This window comes from Phaseolus vulgaris, chromosome 1, assembly GCF_000499845.2.
Source record: "Phaseolus vulgaris cultivar G19833 chromosome 1, P. vulgaris v2.0, whole genome shotgun sequence".
Classification (NCBI taxonomy): Eukaryota; Viridiplantae; Streptophyta; class Magnoliopsida; order Fabales; family Fabaceae; genus Phaseolus; species Phaseolus vulgaris.
The window spans coordinates 26,640,927-26,661,814 of NC_023759.2; the positions used below are offsets into that span (position 1 = coordinate 26,640,927).

The 20,888-nt window shown below is 40.8% G+C and overlaps 1 protein-coding gene across 1 annotated transcript; it reads right to left on the bottom strand.

The window, feature by feature from the left end:
- Nucleotides 1–8,054: 8,054 nt before the first annotated feature.
- Nucleotides 8,055–11,649, bottom strand: LOC137813829 (protein DETOXIFICATION 21-like). The gene is made up of 9 exons (XM_068616271.1): nt 11,557–11,649; nt 11,153–11,450; nt 9,918–10,459; nt 9,554–9,640; nt 9,362–9,418; nt 8,995–9,233; nt 8,704–8,822; nt 8,525–8,611; nt 8,055–8,307 (listed from the first exon to the last, which is right to left on the bottom strand). The coding sequence occupies exons 2-9, from the start codon at nt 11,411–11,413 to the stop codon at nt 8,218–8,220; spliced, it is 1,482 nt and encodes a 493-aa protein (XP_068472372.1). The 5' UTR covers nt 11,414–11,450; nt 11,557–11,649; the 3' UTR covers nt 8,055–8,217.
- Between the last annotated feature and the right edge of the window lie 9,239 nt (nt 11,650–20,888).

Here is a 20,888-nt window from a genome sequence, read left to right on the forward strand (position 1 = left end):
TTATAATGAAGAACAAGATCATTCGCCTTCACATTTAAAGTTTTTCTTGTTAATCTTTGCAAAAGATAAAGCCCAAGCCCAAGCCCAAGCCCAAGAAGGCCAAAGCCCACAAAAGCCCAAAGACCATCCCATGAAGGGCAAGGCCAAGTTTTAAATAAATATTGTTTAGAAAGGTGCTTAGAGGGAAACATTAGAAACCTCTATTGTTAAAGCATCTTTTAGTCTTTAGTTAAGAGTCTTAGGGGGGGTGTATTAGTAGATAGGTGTAGGAGTAAATAAGGAGGTGCCAAAGTGAGAGAAAGGATCACACCTTCCTCATGCCTTGTTTTAGGCGCAAATTCTAGAAGCTTTTTGGGAGGGAGTTTTTTTGAATTTGTGTAGCTTACATTTCAGCACCTTAGGCTATAAATAGAGGTGCTCTCTTTGTAAAATTGAGATTGGAATTAATCTAAGAAAACTCTACTCAAATTTTGAGTGACCTTTGGAGAGCTTTTGGAGCCTTCTTCTCTAGTCTTATCTTGATGGATCATTGGAGTCCTCAAGTGGCGGCATCATTCTCATCTCGGAGCATCCATACTTCTAGTGGCGTGATCATCCAACCTATCTTCCATCTTCATGAGCATTCTCTTCTCCTTCCTTTCTTCTTCTTCAATTTGTTCATGTTGCCTTGTGATTTGAGTTGTTGTTGTTTCGGTTCCTCTAATTTTCCAGCACCTATTTTCTGTTTGTTTCTTAATTCTGTTCGGTACTTTTGTTTTTGATTCAATTCTGTTCGGTCTCTTCTATTTATTTTTCCTTTGTTGATTCAATTTGACAATATTTGGTTCATCCAAATGAGTTTGGGATTTGGTACTTGTTATTGGTGAGTTCTTGATTTTAGAACCATGATCCAACTTCTAAGAAAGTGCCTCTATATTTTCCAGCTCAAGGTGATTCCTCAAAGTGTCAAGAATCTTGTTCTATGTGGCTATTGGAATCACATCAACAAGTCCCCTTCAAGTGGACATTCGCTCTCTTCCTCACTAGATGCATGAGAATGCAATGAATGCTTAGGAGAATCCGAATCATGCTCACTACAATGCCCTCATGCATGTACATACTTCGTTTGGAAGGACAATTTGCAGCTATATGACCATAACCCATACATTTAAAGCATTTAGTATTGGATGTTCTAGTGGGAGACTTAGGTCTAGAAGTAGATGGCTTAGTTTCCTTGGGTTTGAAAGAAGAATATTTGGAAGGATGTTTAGAAAAAGAAGTTTTGTTTCTCCAAGACTTGGAGTAGTATCCATCATTGGAAGCATTTTTGAAAGAGTTTTTCTTAGCAAGTTGGGCTTCCACCTTCATTGCAAGATGAACTAAAGAGCCCAATGATGAATACTCTTGTAACTCAACAATGTCTTGAATATCCTTCCTAAGACCACTCACAAACCTAGCAATCATAGCTTCCTCACTTTCTTCTAATTCAGTTTTAAGCACAAGCGTCTCAAGCTCCTTATAATATTCATCCACATTTAGTGTGCCTTGTTGAAACCGTTGGAGTCTCAACATGAGGTCTTTCCTAAAATGTGGGGGCACAAACCGTTGGAGTCTCAACATGCTCTCAGTTAAAGTTTTAAAGTCCCCATCGCTTTTCGGTGATCGGCGGCACAACTAAAGTTTTAAAGTCCTCATCGTCTTTCGGCGATCGGAGGCACCAGCGACGATTAAAAGACCTCAACGCCCTCGCGCGTCCTGAGGCGAGAAAGAGATTAAAGTCCTCCTCGACTTTGTGCGAGTGCAGGCGAGAACAAGTTAAAAGTCCTCAGGCAAGACAAAGACCTTCTCGCCGTCGAGCGAGTTCAGGCAAGATAAAGACCTTCTCGCTGTCGAGCGAGTTCAGGCAAGATAAAGACCTTCTCGCCGTCGAGCGAGTTCAAGCAAGATAAAGACCTTCTCGCCGTCGAGCGAGTTCAGGCAAGATAAAATCCTTCTCGTCTCGAACGAGTTCAGGTATGGTGAAAAGGGTGGAAGAAGTTTAAAGGATGGCTAAGGTAGGTTCAAAGAGAACGCCTAGCCATCCGGCTTATTGTTCTGAAACTTAGGGAGGTAGAGAAGGATCCGAAAGGCGCCTCTACCCCCAGATGAGGGAACAATAGCCAAGTTATGAAGGCAAAATGAAGCTTACATCGCCAGGACCCTATGGCGATCAGAAGAAGTCCAGGCGATGGCAAGAGTAAGGGCCCATTTTGATGGAGCAGATCAGGTGAACTATGTCTTAAACTATCAGTTGGATTGAAACTTGCTGTTTAGTAAGTAGTTTCGCGCTGAAGTTCGTTGCCTTAAGTTCACAAGTTGTTAAAATGCCATCGTTCGAAAGTTGATAGTTTGATCGAGTTTGAAGCAGTAAGTAAATGGTAGAATCGCTAAGTTAATTTGTTTAAGCGGTCTCTTCAAGGAGAAGCAAAGCAAACAGAGAGGCTATATGTAGAAGCAGAAAAATTTATAATAAAGACGGTATCAGTTCGAATACAAAGGAAAGAAAATTACAAGTAAAGATCGTGCAAAAGGAGATAGGCAAATAAATGATGGAGGGAAGTGGCTAATCTTCTGAAGGAACGATCTTCCCATCCACCACTTCGTTGCAAATCGACACCATGGAGAGGTCGAGCTCGGGGTACTAGCAGGCGACTTGCTCCAGGGCGGCATCGAATCCGGCGGCGAGAACTTGGGCGGAGCTCAGTTCAAGCTCTTCGTTTTGCTGTTTGAGCCCCTCGGTTTGCTGCTTCAGCTCGTCAGCTCGCTTCTTCAGTTCTTCAGTTTCCCTAAGAGTCTGAGCGAGGTCATCAGCAACCTTCTTGCCTTCGCCCCGCGCCTGGGCCAGCTCTGCCGCAATCTTTTCATTTTCCTCTCGAGCCTTGGCGAGCTCGTCCACGGCGTCGTCCCTCTCCCTCTCAACCCTTTCAAGGAGAACCTCCCGATCAGCCGATCTCTTCTCAAGGTTCTCCACCTTGGTTGCATCCGCTTTCATCGATGCCTCCAAGTTGGCCACCTTGAGCCTGTAAGGCACCAGCTTGCTCTCCAACTCGATTTTCTCTTGAGCTAAGAGATGCAACTTTTGGCGCAAATCGGAGGCCTCCTTGCGCGCAACCCTCAGCTCGGCACTCATGGCATCCTCCACCCTTGAGTGATCGATCTCCGCCATCATGAGGTTGCAGGATAGCTTTTCCGCCTCGATCCTTATCAAGCGATTCTCCTCTTGAAGTGTGGAGATATCGCCCTGAAGTTTTTTGCTGGAGCTCTCCACAGCTTTTGTTATGATTGAGGGGAGGTCCTCTGCCATCATTTTGAGTTTAGCTGCGAAGGGCCCCCAGATTTCTCTGACCGCGAGGGGAAGGCTTGCAGCTGCTGTCGGTGGGGGTGCTAAAGGAGCCTGGTGCTGACTCTCACCACCACCCTCTTGAATTGGTTGAAGAGGTTGGGCTTCCTGGCGTAGTGGTGAAGAGGGGGACTCGGTTATGAGTATTGGTGAGTCGTGAGCGCCTTCATCACCACCTGGTGCAGCTTCAGCGATTGAGGCAGTTGAAGGAGGACCCTCTCCAGCAGATACGAATGCCGTGGAGGCACTAGGAGGGTTCTCCATGAAGTTAGGCTCGTTGCCTTCAACAGCAGGAAGCGCAGCTGCCAAGGGTACTGCTTGGACCGGCGGTGTTGGAGCTGGGGGAGAGGGCGAAGTTGATGTTGGGAGAGCGGGTGGAGAAGAAGGTGCCACCCTCTTCCTTTTGGTGACAAGGCCGTCCTCAGTCGCCTCATCATCCTCTTCTTCATCTTCTTGGACCACTTGAGGAGTTTTCCTCTTTGGTTTCCTCAAGATGAGTTTCTTTCATTGAGGGGCGGGCAGTGCCTCGGGAGGAGCTGGGCCTTGAGGGGGCGATCTCCCCTGGGCAGCGGCGATCTCCACCACCGAGTTAGGCACAGTTTGAGAACCCGAGGCCAGTTTGTGGGTTCGGGCGAGCGCCCTCAGTTCAGCTAACTTGCCTTTGCCCAACATGAGATCTGCACAGTGCAAAAATATACAAGTAAGCGCGAAGGCAAAGGTGAAATATACGAGTATGTGTGCGAAGGATATAAAAAAAGTGGTGCATGAAATAAAAACCAAGCCCAGTGCGCAACAAGCAGGACGCCCAATAAACACAAGACGAGAACCTAAATGTGAAGGTAAGTACTAACCTCTGTGAGCTTCGAGTTGGTCCTCGAGGAACTCGAAGGAGATTATTGCGGAGGTGGGAAAGGTGATGTTAACAGCCGCTACGCTCTTCCAGAAAAGGCATAGGTCCCTGTCCAACTCGCCCATGTTGTCAGGACTTCTTGGCCTTCTGAAGTTCTCTTTGGAGTCCTTACTTCCCTTGTTTACCCAGTACAAGGGAAAGCCATCGAGCAGCGAAGGGTCTTGAGCGTTTTGGCGCACTTGGACGAACTTTCCCTTCCAATCTTTGTAAGATTGCTGGAAGATAGAGAGGATCGATCTCCCAGCAATCCCGTTTAACTCACCCAGGGGCGGTCTCCAGGATTCTTGGCCTCGAACAGGAAAAGGAAGACATCTACTGAGGCCGGTAGTCCCAAATGCGCACACATGATCTGGAATGCCCGCACGAATGCCCAACTGTTGGGATGGAGCTGGGCAGCGGCGATGTTGAGCTCGGTTAATAATTCCCGTTCAAAACGGGTGAAGGGAAGCCTGAGTTTCACTTTCTTGAAAAGGGTGGTATAAATGAAGCAGAACAACTCGCCGTTGCTCCCCTTGTCATCCGCGCAAATTGCCACGTCGGGAGGGCAAGGCAGCACCATTAGCTTGTCGTCGTTCTCCTTGTGGAATGAGAGGTCGGGTTCGTCCCCTTTCTTCAGCCGTAGCACCGCCAACGCAGAGTTTACTGAAGAGGTCTCCTTCAGCAAAGTTGGGGTGGCCCACGGGTAGAGTTTCTTGTAGTCTGGAGTGGGAATGGGGGCTCCTTCGGCGATTGGTGGAGTTGCCTGAGCAAGGTTGGGACGAGAGGTTGCAGGCCTCTCAGCCTGGGAAGAGGGAGCACCAGATGCTCGCGGTAGGTTATGCGCTTGGGATGGAGGGTTTCGTGATGAAGGAGGAGGATTCGCGGTGGTTTTTGTACAAGCCATCGCGGGAACTGCAAAGGAAAAAGAAAAAAAAGAAAGATGAACGAAGGTTGTAAAGATCGACTCGATTGTGGACGAAGGATGAAAAACGAACGAACGAGAGTTCGTTGTGATGAAAGTAATGGAAGACGAAGCCCTAAGTTACGAAAAGGGAGAAGAAGAAGAAACAACCCACAGCGTATGCACCAGACAGATAAAGGATGATGCGAATCGGTTAAAATGCAGCAAGTATCAACAAAAGAAGTAAAAGAGGTACCTTTCGATGATCAGATGAGCGTTGAAGGGAGTTGGAGATTGAGGGAGCTGAGAAGTGTTGTGGGTTTGCAGAGAAAACTCAGAGCGTTTTGAGAAGGCAGAGAGATGATGAAATAGTAAAAATGAAAGGGTTTAAGGGTTTTTCAAACGTTTTTGGAAGCGCAAACGGCAGCTGAAAATGACCGTTGATGAGGCCACGTGTCGAGCGATTGGAAAAAGGTGTTTGGTGGAGCGTCAGGAAAGCAGAGGGTACGAACGTTTGGAATTCTGCGCCAGCGCCACGTAGATCGGCAGTGACGTGACCTCTTAGTCTTTTCGCTGGACAAGTCTTCGCTTAAGACTGGGGGGCTTGTGTACCGCCCAGGTAGTCGGAAGTGATGACGTGGCAGCAAGCTATTATGTAGGCGTGTTGAGCAGGGCTCCTGACTGGCAGAAGGGAAGGAAGTCGGGGGGCTCGTGTAGTCGCTAGACCTTAAGTTGGCGTGCTCCGATCTCTAGCATACCTAAACCGGCGGTCACCAGGTTTGTGATGAAGTCGCCGGATGCAAACCTAGACGACCAAGTGATCGGAGATCGCCGAAAGGAGGACATCGCCGAAGGATCAGGGAGGTTTGTTCCAGGCTTTCGAAGCAGAGGATGAAATCGTCAGATGGTCATTCCCTAGCTAGCCAGAGGTTGAGGTCGAACAACAGCTTACCCGAGCATGCACGATGAAGCAAATAAAGTAGATCATGAAGGCGGCCGGCGAGACCACAGGGAAGGTGTGTATGAAGGCACCCGTACTCGCCACGCAGAAGAGATCACGCTCCAAGGCAGTTATGCGCTGAGTTGTTTCCTGCATAAGTAACTTAGCTGAAAGCCTGAAGAGTAAGAAGTGACGCCCAAGTCAAGGATGCTCCAGATGGTGACACGTGTACAGCTGGATACAAGCCACGTGTCCAGATGTGTAACTGTCAGGAGAGAGAAAATGCACAGGTATATAAGGAATCCTAACGAACTTCTGAGGTACGCGCGTTTTAGAATACTTCTTTACGCTTGTGAGAACTTGAGTACGCTGAGAGAGAATTTTGCACGGTTCCTGAAAGTTCTTAGTTTTCTCTTAGTATTTTGGTGGTTCGGTCGCTGACTTGGGCGTCGGAGCGTGATCGGCCGCAGCGGCGCCGTTCTGTCTTTTGCAGGTTCTTGAGGTGAATCAAAGCGAAGGACGGAAGCTAACACGGCGCAAAGTCGATCCAGATTCGACGAGGCAAGGCTCTTGCGTCTTGGTCAACAGGTAGGATCAAGAGTCACCAATCACTGACCGGTTTACTAACTCCCTCAGGCCACTCTCGTGCACGATTCTACCGGCGAGCAGCTCCTGTTTCTCTGAGATATGATCATGCGAGGTCCATGCGTAACACTCTCGCTGGGAATCTCAGTCCCAATTTAACTGCGTGTAACACGAAACCCCGATGACCATGCACCTGATGACTGATCGGTGCTCTATTGCTTCTCACGTTCTCCCCCCCAGGTGTTTATCTTGGAACTGATCTGTCGGTGGCCACTCGGTTACTGACCACCGATCACCGTTCGGGGTGATCTCCTCCCTGATTTCTCTGCCACCTGATCCACGTGTGACCCTGCGAGTGGTCCACGTGGTTATCTGCTGCTGACGTCATCGACTACTGATGACCGACCGGATCAGGCTCCAAGTGTCTAGAAGCCTCACCTTAGGAATCGTCTAGTTTAAAGCTTTTTAGTTAGCAATCTTTCATTTGTGCTCAGTAATTGTCGGCTAATCAGCTTTTCGACAATACAGTATCAAATTTGCTTATGTATCTCCTTGAAAGACCCTACATTTCTTTTGATTGAACATGTACTTTTCCAAGTTTATAAAGGATGGAGGATGTTCAACCAATTCATTTGGACTTCTTTTGTCTATATTTAAAGCAATATATTTTCTCACCATGAAAACTATCTTTTATTTGATAAAAAATAATGAGAGAAAAAAAGATAATAATTATTTTCGTTTTACTTGATTGAAAAAATTAAATAAAAATAATAATGTATATTAGAAAATTTACCTTGTCGAATGATACAGATAAAAATTACAGTATATAAGGTAGGATAAATTTACCTCATGAATTGATTCATTTGATTTCAAGTCAATTTGAAATTTTTAAATTAAAGTTAAAGTTAACTTTCCAATAATAATGAAATAAATATTTTAAAGCCTAAAATATTAAAATAAACATTTTAAAAAATATATTATATCTATATTTTTAAAACTATTGCAATGGAACATTAGTCAATACTATTGTCTATTTAATATTTTAGTTAAAAATTTAAAATGAAGTTTTAAAAAATATAAATATTAGACTGGGATTTTTCAAACCAAACATACCAAAACGCAAAAAATGATAGACTAAAAAAACATTTAATTATAAAAAAAAATATTGTAAAATTACCACGGGAGAAATTATTTATTTATCAAATTGGCCCCTAGAAAGCAAAAGAACTTCTGGGAAACATTTTTTAGTTCTTGCTTTCTAATTTGCAAAACAGATCTTTGAAAACTTATTTTTTTGCTTTATCAATTTATTTAAAGTTAATAATTAGTACCAGTGAGAGTACGTGGAGTAGGAGCAAAAGTATGGAATCTAGTAAAAGAATTAGCAAAACTGAGAAAGAGGATCACTAGTTTTGATTTCAGACAATTAATGAAGGAAAATATAGGTAATATATTTTCCAAACATCTACCTAACAACAATACAATTGCTATCAACATCCTTGTTGTATAACAACATGGTACACCAATGATGGCTCTTCAAATAATTAGCTAACATATTTTCTCTCTGTTTCATTTTCTTGATCAGCACTGTCCACCTTCGCCCATCTGCTAATACGCTTTTGAGCAATGGTAACCTGCACAGAATGTTATGATTATGTTCAATTAAAGCATTTGGGTAAACAAAATCAAGAATTTATTCAGTAAGATCTCTTCACAAGAGAGCTTCTGCTGTAGATTTAACCATAAAACTTATTAAATAGGTTGAAAAGTGCTTATATTGATAAGTTCTTTATTTTCTTTTTCTGCAAGTACTTTAGAGATGTCTGCACTAGCCTTAAGCCAAATGCATACCTGCTCCTCCCAATTAGTTTTGTATGTGATTACAGTTAGCACTATTGTTTGAATGAAGGTTCCAAACAACATTCCAATCCAGATTCCCTGCAAAAGTGATAAAGTTTGTTCAATACATCAAGCAGCATAAACATGATTAATAGTTTGAAAGCAACAAAAATAAGTGAAAGAGCAGGTACCTTGACTTGCATGTCGAGAGCATTACCAAGTACAATACCTACAGGTATACCTATGATGTAATAACACCCCAGATTCACATAAGCTACAATGCTTTGCCACCCTGCTCCTATAGCCACTCCTGTTCAAATCACATATTAACTAGCTTCAGAAGTGTATATATATGTATGTATGTATGTTTGTACACACACATTGACACTGACAGATTAATTAGCTTTAGTAATTTTAAAGCAACAAGGATTCAAATCTTAAATCAGTTCAAGTAAGAGAGAGGAAATGGTGTAAAAAAATACCTGAGAGTACAGGTTGAACACTGTTTAGTAAAATAGAGATTGATAACAAAGGTGACAAATCCCCAACAGCCAAGGCCACGTCTTTATCTGAGGTGAATATGTAAGCAAGTCTTTCTCTGAAAAATAAGAAGAATAAGAACAGAAAGAATCCGATGATCAATGATGTGAGCACAGACACAACTATTGAGAACTTTGCAGCTTTGGCACTTCCTTTTCCAAGTTCATTTGCTACTCGAACACTGCAAAAACAAAGTTACAAGCCAAGTTTTCAGGGAAAACTACAACAGAAGAAAAATAAAATAAAATGGAAGGTCGAGGTTGATTACAACTGCAACATCAACGTTAGAAAGGAGAACAACGCCATTACCTTGCTGCAGCCATGAAACCGAGTGCTATCATCATTTCCCATCCATTGATGTTGAGACTGTAAACAATCAAATTTCATCATTAGTAGCAGGAAAGAGAAATTTTTTTCCATGAAGCTAATACCCCCAACAATATAAGGTAGAAACACAATATTTGAATTTTAGTACAAAAAAAAAATGTTCTAGTGCATTACCATATGGATAGAGCATCAATTGCAACCTCTGCATTTTTCATGTTACCGGTCAAAAGAACCAGTATGGTGTAGTACCAGAGCTCAAGACTGTAAAATATACAACAGAATGATGTTAGTTCACGATAAATAACATAGTAACAACTTAGATTCTCTAAGAAAAGTGTTTGGTTAACATCTTTCTTTCACATCCTTTTATTGCACTCTCAGTGTGAAATTTGACATCAATAGTAGAAGAGAGTCTGGCATTCAGAAAGTAAATTGAAATCATTAGATGAAAATAGTATCTTTCAAGTCTTAGATGCGTATTTTTAAGTCTGACTTACGACATTGCAAAGAACTGAGCCCACTTGAGAAGAAAGCTCACCATAGCATGGCACCAGCTGAAAGAGACATCTTGACAACAGGCCAGAGGTCTTTGAATGCGAGAGAGGAGAAACCTTTCCATGTATCAGAGCACCAACCACATGTGACAAATATGAGTTGACCAATGTTGGGAATCCAGAATGCCAAAATTGTTGAAACCATTGCACCAGGAATTCCCAGCTTGAAATTCATTGTCAAAAGCCAGGAGAGAAACAAATGAATCACTATCGAAAATGCTGCCAAGAATGCAATGATGACATTCTTGCTCTGAGATTGCAGGAAAGTCTGACAAGTGAATGAGACAATGAAAGCAAACACGATAGGAATTGACCAAACAGAAATGGTTCCTGCCACTTGTGCTATGCTCTCATCTTGGCCTAAGAGCATTAAAATTGGGCTTGTGAAGAAGAACACCGGAAGAAGACAGAGTGCAGTTAAGAACAAAACTATCCATGATCTCTGAAGATACACTCCCATCATGCTATATTCTTTTGCACCAAATGCTTGCCCACAAAGTGTTGACAATGCACTCGCCATCCCTAACTGCAATGCCATTATACAAACAAGAAATTCGAGTCATTGCAAGATTCATTGTTTTGTAATTGCAATTCTAATTTGGACACAAACCCAATACAGTGTAATAAAAAATATTTATATCTGCACACCGTATATAGGTTAAATAAAAATTAAATAAACGAAAAAATACACACACCTAGAAAGTAACCCGATTTTAAATACAGTGATAGTATATTTCACAAACTGCAGACCTTACAATCCATGTTTCTCGTGTTACCCTAGTTCAACCAATCCCAAGAATCCAAATCTAATTAATAACCAAAAATCAACGAAGGTGTTGAACTTTTAAACGATGAAACAGAGGAACTGATCTCTGTTTCTGAGTCACAATACAGTAGTACTGTTACATATAAAGTGACGTTCTTCTTCTATCAAGTACGGAACACCCTGTGTTTTAATGTTATAAAAATATAGATTAAATGAATAACATATTTCACCACCAACACGTATCTTCCTCTCTCCACTCCTATGCATGAAAAACTATCAAACAATATATATATATATATATATATATGAATACTTTATACACCTAAGAACAAAACAAAGAAACACATTCTCGGATGATACAACAAAAGCACCTAACTTTTTCAACTTTTTCCAATACCCATAATTAAAATAAAATAATATTGAAAGGGTTTGACGAAGAAGGAAAAACCGTACGAGAACACCATTGGCGAATCTAATGAGAACGGTGTAAACGAGAGCAAAAGCAGCCAATTCCCTTGAGCCAATATGGCCAATGAAGGATTGGCTTATAACATTGAGACCAAAGGTGGAGAACCTAGTGCATATGGCTGGTGCTGCCACTATCCACATCAACTTGCTCTCATTCCACACCCTCTTGGCCAATGATAACTCTTCTTCATCTTCATCGTTTCTCCTCTCCTTGCTCAACAGCTTCTGCCTTAGATCCCCCTCCATTCCTCAGCTTGCGACACAACCCAGAACTCTCTTCGTTCTGGTGAAAGAAAGAAAGAACGAATGAAAGGAAGGAAAAAGAGAAAGACAAAAACGTTCCAATGAGATTGAAGAAGCGTTGTTCAATTAATAACTCTGATGCTGACCTATGTCGGATTTACCCGTTCGCTGCTAAATACACAATCTATGAAAGAAAACGTGAACTCTTTTACTCCTCCATCTTTTTATGCTTATAATTTTATTTATTTTACGACTTCCTCCATTGTATCTATGTTGTTTTCAAAATTACGTTTAACATGTGATTATTTTCTTTTTCTCGTAGAAAAATATTATTTTCTGAAAAGTTGTCTCCAATCAAATCATATTTCTTATCACTCGCATCATCTCAGTAAAATTTTAGTTAAAAACAAAAATTCAATATTTCCATTACTATTTATAGTCAAATTACTCTCTCACTTATGTCTATTCATTTCATGGATGGATTACTCGAACTAAATAACTCACTCACGCTTGTTAATAATATAAACAAATTAATATAAATATTTTAATTTCAATAAAAAATAATTAAATATTAAATTGTTAATAAGAATATAAATGAAAAAATTAAATAATTTAATTGAAAATTAAATAAATAATAAATATATATAATAAAAAATAATGAATGTTGTAATAATTTTGAAAAGGATAATTAATGTTATATATGTCCACTTTTTTAGTTTTTGATTTTTCCAACTTTAAAATATTTAACAATAAGTTTGTTATAATATATTTAATTATGAAAAGGAAAAAAATATTTGTATTAAGATGTGTAGAAATTAGAGTTTTTTATATTTTTAATGAAAATGTATTATTTTTGTTCTTGGGCACTAGTTAAGATGATTTCAGAAAGTATTGACTATCGTGGAATAGTAGGTGCGAAATGAGAAACATGAAATCAGGAGTGATGTCATAGGTATGACTGGTGGCTTGGAAATACGTAACATGTTTCGTTATGTGTGTCTTTGTTCAATATGACACTTCGTTTTTGCTACCTCTTCTAATTATAGTATTAATTCATGGTAGAACAGGAAAAGGATATTTCTGGCTGAGTACTGATACACGTTGACATGGCAATTTGGTTACTGTGTTCGTCAAAATATTTCTGTTTTTCAATTTTCAGAAAAGACATTTTACGAGGGAAGATGGTCGAAAGAATAAAAGTGTGAAAATAGCTCCAGTCTAAATCATAAGAAGAAAGATTCTACTTTTTGTCTTTATCTTTCTCTGAACCGTTCCTTTTCGGTGGCATTGCGTTACCATTTTTATCCTTGGGTTCCAACAATTTTATTCTACTCTCTGCACCAAGTAACATAGTTTTTTTTTCCTTTTCTTGTTATTAGTATCTTTAACGGGAATATTTTATAATATTTTATATTTATTTAAATGTAATATTAAAATTTAAATTAATTAATAAATTATGTATATTTAAATAAATTTATTTTTCTAAAATGTAATATATTAAATTATGATCCTGCCAGTTGACCTAGCGCAAGAGCGTTGCCTCGTCACGATCCTCTTCACCAGCTTCACACCACGTGCCCTTCAAGTCCACACCACAAATAGGCTCTCTGAGAACCTGAAAAACACAAGGTGGCGCCTCTGCGGCCGGTGGCGCTCCGACGCTCAAGTAAGTTACACGAACACCCAAAAACTGAGAGAAAATATACTCTGTAGAACCGTACTAAAGTGCACACAACCCTAGCAATGAGCCGTAATGAAAAACCTACCTCTGCAAATTCTGTTAAGTTTACCTTTATAGCTAGGTTTTTTTTCTCTCCAGGCAGTTACGCTTTGGACGCGTGGCTCGCATCCAACCCTGCACGTGTCACCATCTGGGCTGGGGTCGTAGGTAGTACCCAGCCCTACACGTGTCACCATCTGAGCTAGGATAACCCGAGCGTCATTTCTCTATTGCATCCAACCCTACACGTGTTATCATCTGGGTTGGAGTAACAGGTAGCATCTAACCCTACACGTGTCGTCATCTGGGTTGGGGCAACTTGAATGTTATTTCTGTGTAGTAACCAGCCGCGCGGCTAAGTCCTCTACTTGAGGAGCAAGCTAGCACGCAATATACCCTAGAACACCACCTGACAAGGTGAGTATCGGGTGCAGCAAAGTGCGCCATCTTTGTGATATCGCTTGTCGCTAATGGCACCTTCCTCAACGCTGCGCCATGCATGTTCTAGCTGAGGAAACCTTGCCACCAACGAATGTCCACTCTGGGAATCCTGTCGCTGATGGGCAAGCTGTTCCCTTCAACTCACACGACCTTCACGCCCTATGTTGGCACAACAATCATCTTACTGAAATTATACGCTTGAACATACCCTTCTGAGCCTCTAGCAGCTTCGACTGAGTTTACTGGGAGATCCGGCGATGTGCTCCTCGCGGCGACGTCAGACCACCTGATCTCCCATTATCTAACACGTCGATGACACACAAACCCGGCGACAACCGACCACGTTCATTCTAGAACGCCAGTTCCATGAATCGGCGACTATGCTCACTCCTGAACCATTCGTTTCTCACTTGTCCACGTGTTCTGCTGAGCACGCCCCACATGGTCACGTGCCAGGCACGTCATCACAACCGATGACCAATTATTATATTAAAATCACAATATAGAAAAAAATTGAAGATTAATTAATATTTTAAAATACTTACAACACGATAAAATAAAATAAATAAATAATAGTTAACCAAACTGTACCGCCCTGGTAGTCGGAAGTGATGACGTGGCATCAAGCTACAGTATAGGCGTGTTGACGAGACGCCACGTTGGCAGAAGGGAAGGAAGTCGGGGGACTCGTGTAGTCGCCAGTTATTAAGTTGGCGTGCTCCGATCTCCAACATACCAGAACTGGCGATCACCGGGTTAAAGATGAAGTCGCCAGATGTAAACTCAGGCGACCAAGTGATTGGAGATCGCCGGAGCAAGCACATCGCCGAAGATGAAGGTGGTGCAGATTATGAAGGCGGCCGGCGAGACCACAGGGAAGGTGTACGAAGGCACCCTAACTCGCCAGTTCTAGTAGAGATCGCGCTCCCAAGTTAGCTATGCATTGGGCAGCACCATGCATAAGTAACTTAGCCAAAGGAGAGTCAGAAGCAGCGCCCAAGTCAAGGAGGCTCCAGATGATGGCACGTGTACGACTGGATGCGAGCCACGTGTCCAGGTGCGTAACTGCCAGGAGAGAGAAAGTGACCAGGTATTTAAGGGTTTTCCAACGAACTATCAAGGTACGCACGTTCAGATTGTATTCTTTATGCTTGCGAGTTCTTGAGCATACTGTGAGAGAGAACATTGCACGGCTCCTTGAGAGTTCTTGAGTGTTTGCTCTTGAAGTATTTGGTGGTTCAGTCACTGACTTGGGCGTTGGAGTGCGATCGGCCACAGCGGCGCCGCTATGTTCTTTTGCAGGTTCTTGAGGTGGATCATGACGAAGGACGGAGGTTGAAACGGTGCACACGTCGATCCAAGTTTGACGAGGCAAGTTCCAACGTTCTGGTCAACAGGCAGGATCACAAACTATCATATTTTTAAAATTATAAACTTAATTTATAATATTATAATATTAAAGAAGTAAACAAAATAACGTTAATATATTATATTTAATATGGTATTAAATATGTTCTACGATAATTATAAATCAAAATTATATTAATTATTAATTACATAATCTAAATATAGATAAAATGTAAAAAAAAAACAAAGTAAATATAAAATAATCCTCTATACAGGATATAACATGAAAAGGAAATACAAGATATAATTATTTATGAAGTATTATTCTGATATTAATAAAAAAAATTCCTTGCAGAATTTTTTCTATCCAGTTCCCAATTTGATAGTAGTTTTTTAACATTTCAAATTAGAACCTTGCATTCCACCTATTCGTTTGGACCATGCAAAGTTACATTTTGAAATCTATCTCTTCTTATATAAATTACGAAAGGCAGAGGCAAATCCTACACAACAATAAAAAGTTAAATATTTGCATTTGTGAAAAAAAATACATTTTTATTTAATATATTTAATATATATAAAGCGAAAGTCTGTTATAAAAAATACCAGATGATTTGCTATGCTCTGGGAAGCAGTCCAAGTTAGTGTAAAATGCACAAGTGCATGATATGTTAATGAGCTTCGATTTTCAATCTTTAGAAAGAAATGTACTATAGTATCTTCAGACAACGTATCCTCAAAGATTGTTACTTCAAAACAGCTCTCCCCTACATAACGGAAGAGAATTTGATGAAATCCTTCTTTAACATGTACATGTTATGCATTTCATCACAACCGTAAACGATAAAGGGATTGTGGAGGTCAATATTATAACGTACCTTAAATGTATTTCCTCTTTGATCGGCAAGGGTCCATATAGGATCCAATTCCGTACGAAATATTATTCCAAAGGCTCGGTCCATACAAAAAATCATTCTATGATAATAAAAGAATTATATGAGAATGCAGTCACATAATAGTTAACCCTAAATCAGAAAGAAAGAAAAAAAGATATGGAGAAGTTCTTTTGGAAACCATTTGGTTGAAAATAAATATGAGAACATACCTTTGAATGATCTATGATAGTCTTGAATGTACTCAGTGTTTCCCTGCTTATGATGTTTAATGGGTCTATGTTGTTCATTTTCTTTGTTTAAACCTTAATGAAGCACTCAAGTGGTTTACCAGAGGAAAATATACCGAAAATGGAGGGTATTATAGTTCAAAAACTTTTTAGAAATACAAACTAATAGTGTGATTGTGGAAAGATGTACTATTTATAAATAATAAGAAATAAGTAATAATTAATAGTTTTTATGACTATAAAAGAAGAAAAAAATGTTTAATTTCTTGGTATTGTAATTTTTTTGGAAATGACAGTTATAATAAATAAATTGCTATTTTTGATTATGAGTGAGAAGTATAAACAACCATAGAAAAGAACATTGGTCAATAAGTTTAAAATACAAGAGTTTGAAAAAGTCTTTAGAGGTACGATATACGTTTTACTGTGAAATGATAAACTTTTATAAGCCAACACCTAAATCCAATCCAGTAGAGCACATTGTATGTCTAAAAAGGCACCATAGAAATGATGTTCATATTTCTTTGTATTGAAATGATGAGTGAATTTTATTTTTTGGAAATGACAGTTATATTAAATAAATTAATGTTTCGGCCGGTTGACCTGGGTCGTCTTTATGAGTGGCTTGTCCCCACGAGCTAGAGCACCTTCGTTCTGCCTTGTCTACGAGTACCTGAAAAAGAAGAACAAAGGGGCGCCCTCGCGGCCGTTTGCACTTCGACGATCAAGTCAGCTAGCGAGAAACACCAAAGTGACTAGAGACTGTATGATTTTCTCAATGACTGAAACTGTGTGGCTAAACTGTGTTGCCCTAATTGCCTTGTGCTCACAGCTGGGTGCGCCGTCAAGAACAACTAGGGTCTAGTGTTCTGTGTAATTATGAAAGCGTACCTTACTAGGGCTCTTCGTGCCCTTTATATAGGTGAAAACTAGGGTTTACCTCTGCGTTGCTTGCTATTATCTAGGGTTCCTTGGAGAAGGTCCTTGTGCCGCTATCTTTAGGATCTTAGCGTATCCGGCCCATGGACTTCCCTTATCTGGAGTGCAATGTATAACCTTGCGGCCACTTGGGCTTTAACTTAAGCGTCGTATCTCTTGCGCTATGTTGACTATGTTGATTATACGGCGACTATGTTGACTTCTTGACCACCTACCTTTCTCTTGTCCACGTCATCACACCCGATGATAACTTGTTTTCAGCAAAAAGACTAAGAAGTTCACTGTTCCATCTTCTTCTTTAATACATATAAATGTGCGCATGGTTTCGCTTTTATCTGCTGTGTAATCATCTGATATAACTGACTAACTCTTGCTTTTAAAGAAATCGACTTAGCGCCAACTGGTGCTTAGCTCTGTGAAAATCAACTTAACTAGACAAACTATTAGTTTATAACAATAACATTTAACGCAAAATCACTTACTGGGCAGTAGGCGTGGGTCAGTCTTAGTATCTGAAATCTAGCTCGCCTGATCTGCCAAATGACATGCGCACTTCTATGTCATCGCCTCAAACTCTGCTAACTTAGTTCTCGCCGTGTACTTCTTCTTTCGAGCTTCAATCACAAAGTCGTGGGCTTCTTTGGATGCTATTTTCCTTTTTATCTGCTAAGACGTCCTCTGGGAGCAGCCTCATACCTTGATCTATCAATTCTGCTCATTCTGGGAGGAGAGCTGCCTTTAACGGACCCCCCTCTGCCTTCCCTGAGCCTTTAATCTGAAACAACTTGATCTGAGTAGTGAGGTGTCTTTTACGAACCTACCTCAGCCACCCTGTGACTTCTTCACTAGTACAAAATACTTGAATAACGACACCCTTTAAAGACGGTTTAGAAATAACCATCGTGATAAGGGAGGCGGTGGCAATTGCGTAATATTTTTGAATTTTTTGCACACTTTTAACGATGGTTCCCGCCACAACCGTCGTTAAAAGTCAAACTGGCAGGAATCAACGACGGTTCGCCAATAACCGTCGTTAAATGTCAATGAATCCGCGACGGTTCTTCCAGAACCGTCGTTAAATGTCAATGAATCCACGACGGTTCTTCCAGAACCGTCGTTAAATGTGCATATTTTTTTTTTCCATTCAGAATGAACACTTTCCCTCTTTCAAATTCACTCTTACGCAAAACAACTCTTTCTTCTCTCTCACAAAACCGCGACCCAGGCCCTACACCACCGCCACTGTTACGCGCCGCTCTCGCCACCGACCGACCGTCGCACCGCCTCAGCGCCGACCGCACGCCCGCCAGCCTCGCGGCGAGCCGCGCACCGCGACCGCCGCGCCTCCCCGCGCACCGCGACCGCCGCGCCTCCCCGCACACCGCGACCCCGGCGCCTCCCCGCGCACCGCGACCCCTGCTTATCGCGACTAGCCGTGCGCGCGCCGCTGCTCCTCCCACCGTGCCTCCGCGCGCCCTAACGCAACCGCCTGCACCTGCCGCGCGACGAACGAAGCCCTTGACTGCCGTTCCGCGACGTGCTCCGCCGCCTCGCTAACCGCGACCGCTGCCTTGTGAGCCACGCCACCGTGCCTTCGCCATTGTCTCCCCTGTCGCACCGTTTTGAGGTTAGTATATCTTTATTTATTATTGAATTCTATATTAGATATATTTTGAAAGTGTTTGTTTTGAGTTAGATATTGATTCCATATATTGAACGAACTGATTCTGAGTCCGGAGGTGTTCGACCTTCGGCAGTTTTGATTTAATCTTCAATGATTATATATTGTTTTGACATATTGAACGCATTGGTTCTAAGTCCGGAGGTGTCCGACCTTCGGCAATTTTGATTTATTTTTTAATGAATTGCATTTTGAAAGCACTGGTTCTTAGTTTAGCAGTTCCATGGATCGAAGTTGGATTAATACACCACGGATAAGTGATGCTTACGAAAAAGGGGTAGAAGAATTCTTACAGTTTGCGCAACATAATGCTATTAGTTGTAATAATGGAGTAAAAATAAGGTGTCCTTGTGTCAATTGTTTGAATGGAAGGATATTGAGTGTTTCCGAAATAAGAGAACATCTTTTGTGTGATGGATTTTTGAAAAGTTATACGACATGGACGTGGCATGGTGAATTGTTAGACTTGCCAAGTGTGCGCGGAGCTTCGGAGGAAGTTCATTTCTCAATGGATGATAGATTAGAAGACATGATTCGTGATGTGGGAGCAGAATCATTTGCTAATGCAGTTTTCGAAAATATGTCTAATGATGCAGAGACTCCTTTGTATCCTGGTTCAACTAACTTCACACGATTATCAGCAGTGTTAAGGTTGATGAATTTGAAGGCAATGAATGGATGGACCGACAAAAGTTTTACAGAATTGCTTCAATTGCTTAAGGACATGCTTCCAGAAGGAAATACCTTGCCCAATTGAAATTATGAGGCAAAAAAAATACTTTGTCCATTGGGTATGGAGTATAGAAAAATACATTCATGTCCTAACGATTGTATTTTATACAGAAATGAATATGAAGATTTAAGAAGATGTCCAAGGTGTGGTTTGTCACGTTATAAGGTTAAAGTTGGTCAAAATGATGAAATTGATGAATTCACAAAGGAAGGTCCTCCTGCTAAGGTTGTTTGGTATCTTCCAATAATTCCAAGGCTTAAGCGTTTGTTTACAAATGCAGATGACGCTAAAAACCTTAGGTGGCATGCAGATAATAGAAAATGTGATGGATTACTTCGTCATCCTGCTGATTCTTTGCAGTGGAAGAATATTGATAAAGAATTTCCTGAATTTGGAAAAGAATCAAGAAACTTAAGACTTGGATTGGCAACTGATGGAATGAATCCCTTTGGAAATTTAAGTAGTAATCATAGTTCATGGCCCGTTTTGTTAGTGATTTACAACTTACCTCCTGCTTTGTGTATGAAACGCAAATACATGATGTTATCTATGATGATCTCTGGTCCAAAACAACCTGGAAATGACATAGATGTTTATCTTAATCCATTGATTGAAGATTTGAAATTATTGTGGAATGAAGGGGTTGATGTGTTTGACGCGTTTAAGAATGAATCTTTCCGATTGCATGCGATGTTGTTTTGTACTATCAATGACTTCCCTGCATATGGGAACTTGTCAGGTTATAGTGTGAAAGGCCATAGAGCATGTCCAATATGTCAAAACAAGACATCTTATGAGCAGTTGAAACATGGAAGAAAAACCGTGTATCTTGGGCATCGTAGATTTCTAAAGAAATATCATCCGTATCGTCGATTGAAAAAAGCTTTTAACGGATACCAAGAACATGACATTTGTCCCACTCCCTTAAGTGGTGTTGAAATTTATGAAAAAATAAAAAATGTTAATGTGACTTTTGGAAAAATGAAGAAGAAGCAAACTGTGAATGAAATATGGAAGAAGAGATCAATCTTTTTTGATCTTCCGTATTGGTGTAAGTTAGATGTTAGACACTGTCTAGATGTAATGCACATAGAGAAGAATGTGTGTGACAGTCTAATAGGAACACTTCTGAACATTAAAGGCAAAACAAAGGATGGTGTGAATGCACGTCTGGATTTGACTGAAATGAATATACGAGAGGAATTGGCACCGAGAGAAGTTGGTAAACGTACATACTTGCCTGCAGCGTGTTACACTTTGTCAAAGAAAGAGAAAACAAGTTTTTGTGAATGTCTTAAAGGTGTTAAGGTACCACAAGGCTACTCTTCAAATGTGAAGAGTCTTGTATCTATGAATGATTTGAAACTAATTGGCTTAAAGTCACATGATTGTCACGTTCTAATGCAACAATTACTACCGGTGGCTATTCGTGGAATCTTGCCCAAAAATGTTAGGCATACAATCACTCGACTATGTTCATTTTTCAATTCCATA

What these genes read in the sequence shown, in the direction of transcription:
- LOC137813829 (XM_068616271.1), bottom strand. Translation starts at nt 11,413, where the DNA reads ATGGAGGGGGATCTAAGGCAGAAGCTGTTGAGCAAGGAGAGGAGAAAC. An exon ending in TCAGCTGGTGCCATGCTATG is followed by an intron (nt 9,641 to 9,917) that starts GTGAGCTTTCTT and finishes TATATTTTACAG; the next exon opens with TCTTGAGCTCTGGTACTACA. An exon ending in CTCTCGACATGCAAGTCAAG is followed by an intron (nt 8,612 to 8,703) that starts GTACCTGCTCTT and finishes TCACTTTTGCAG; the next exon opens with GGAATCTGGATTGGAATGTT.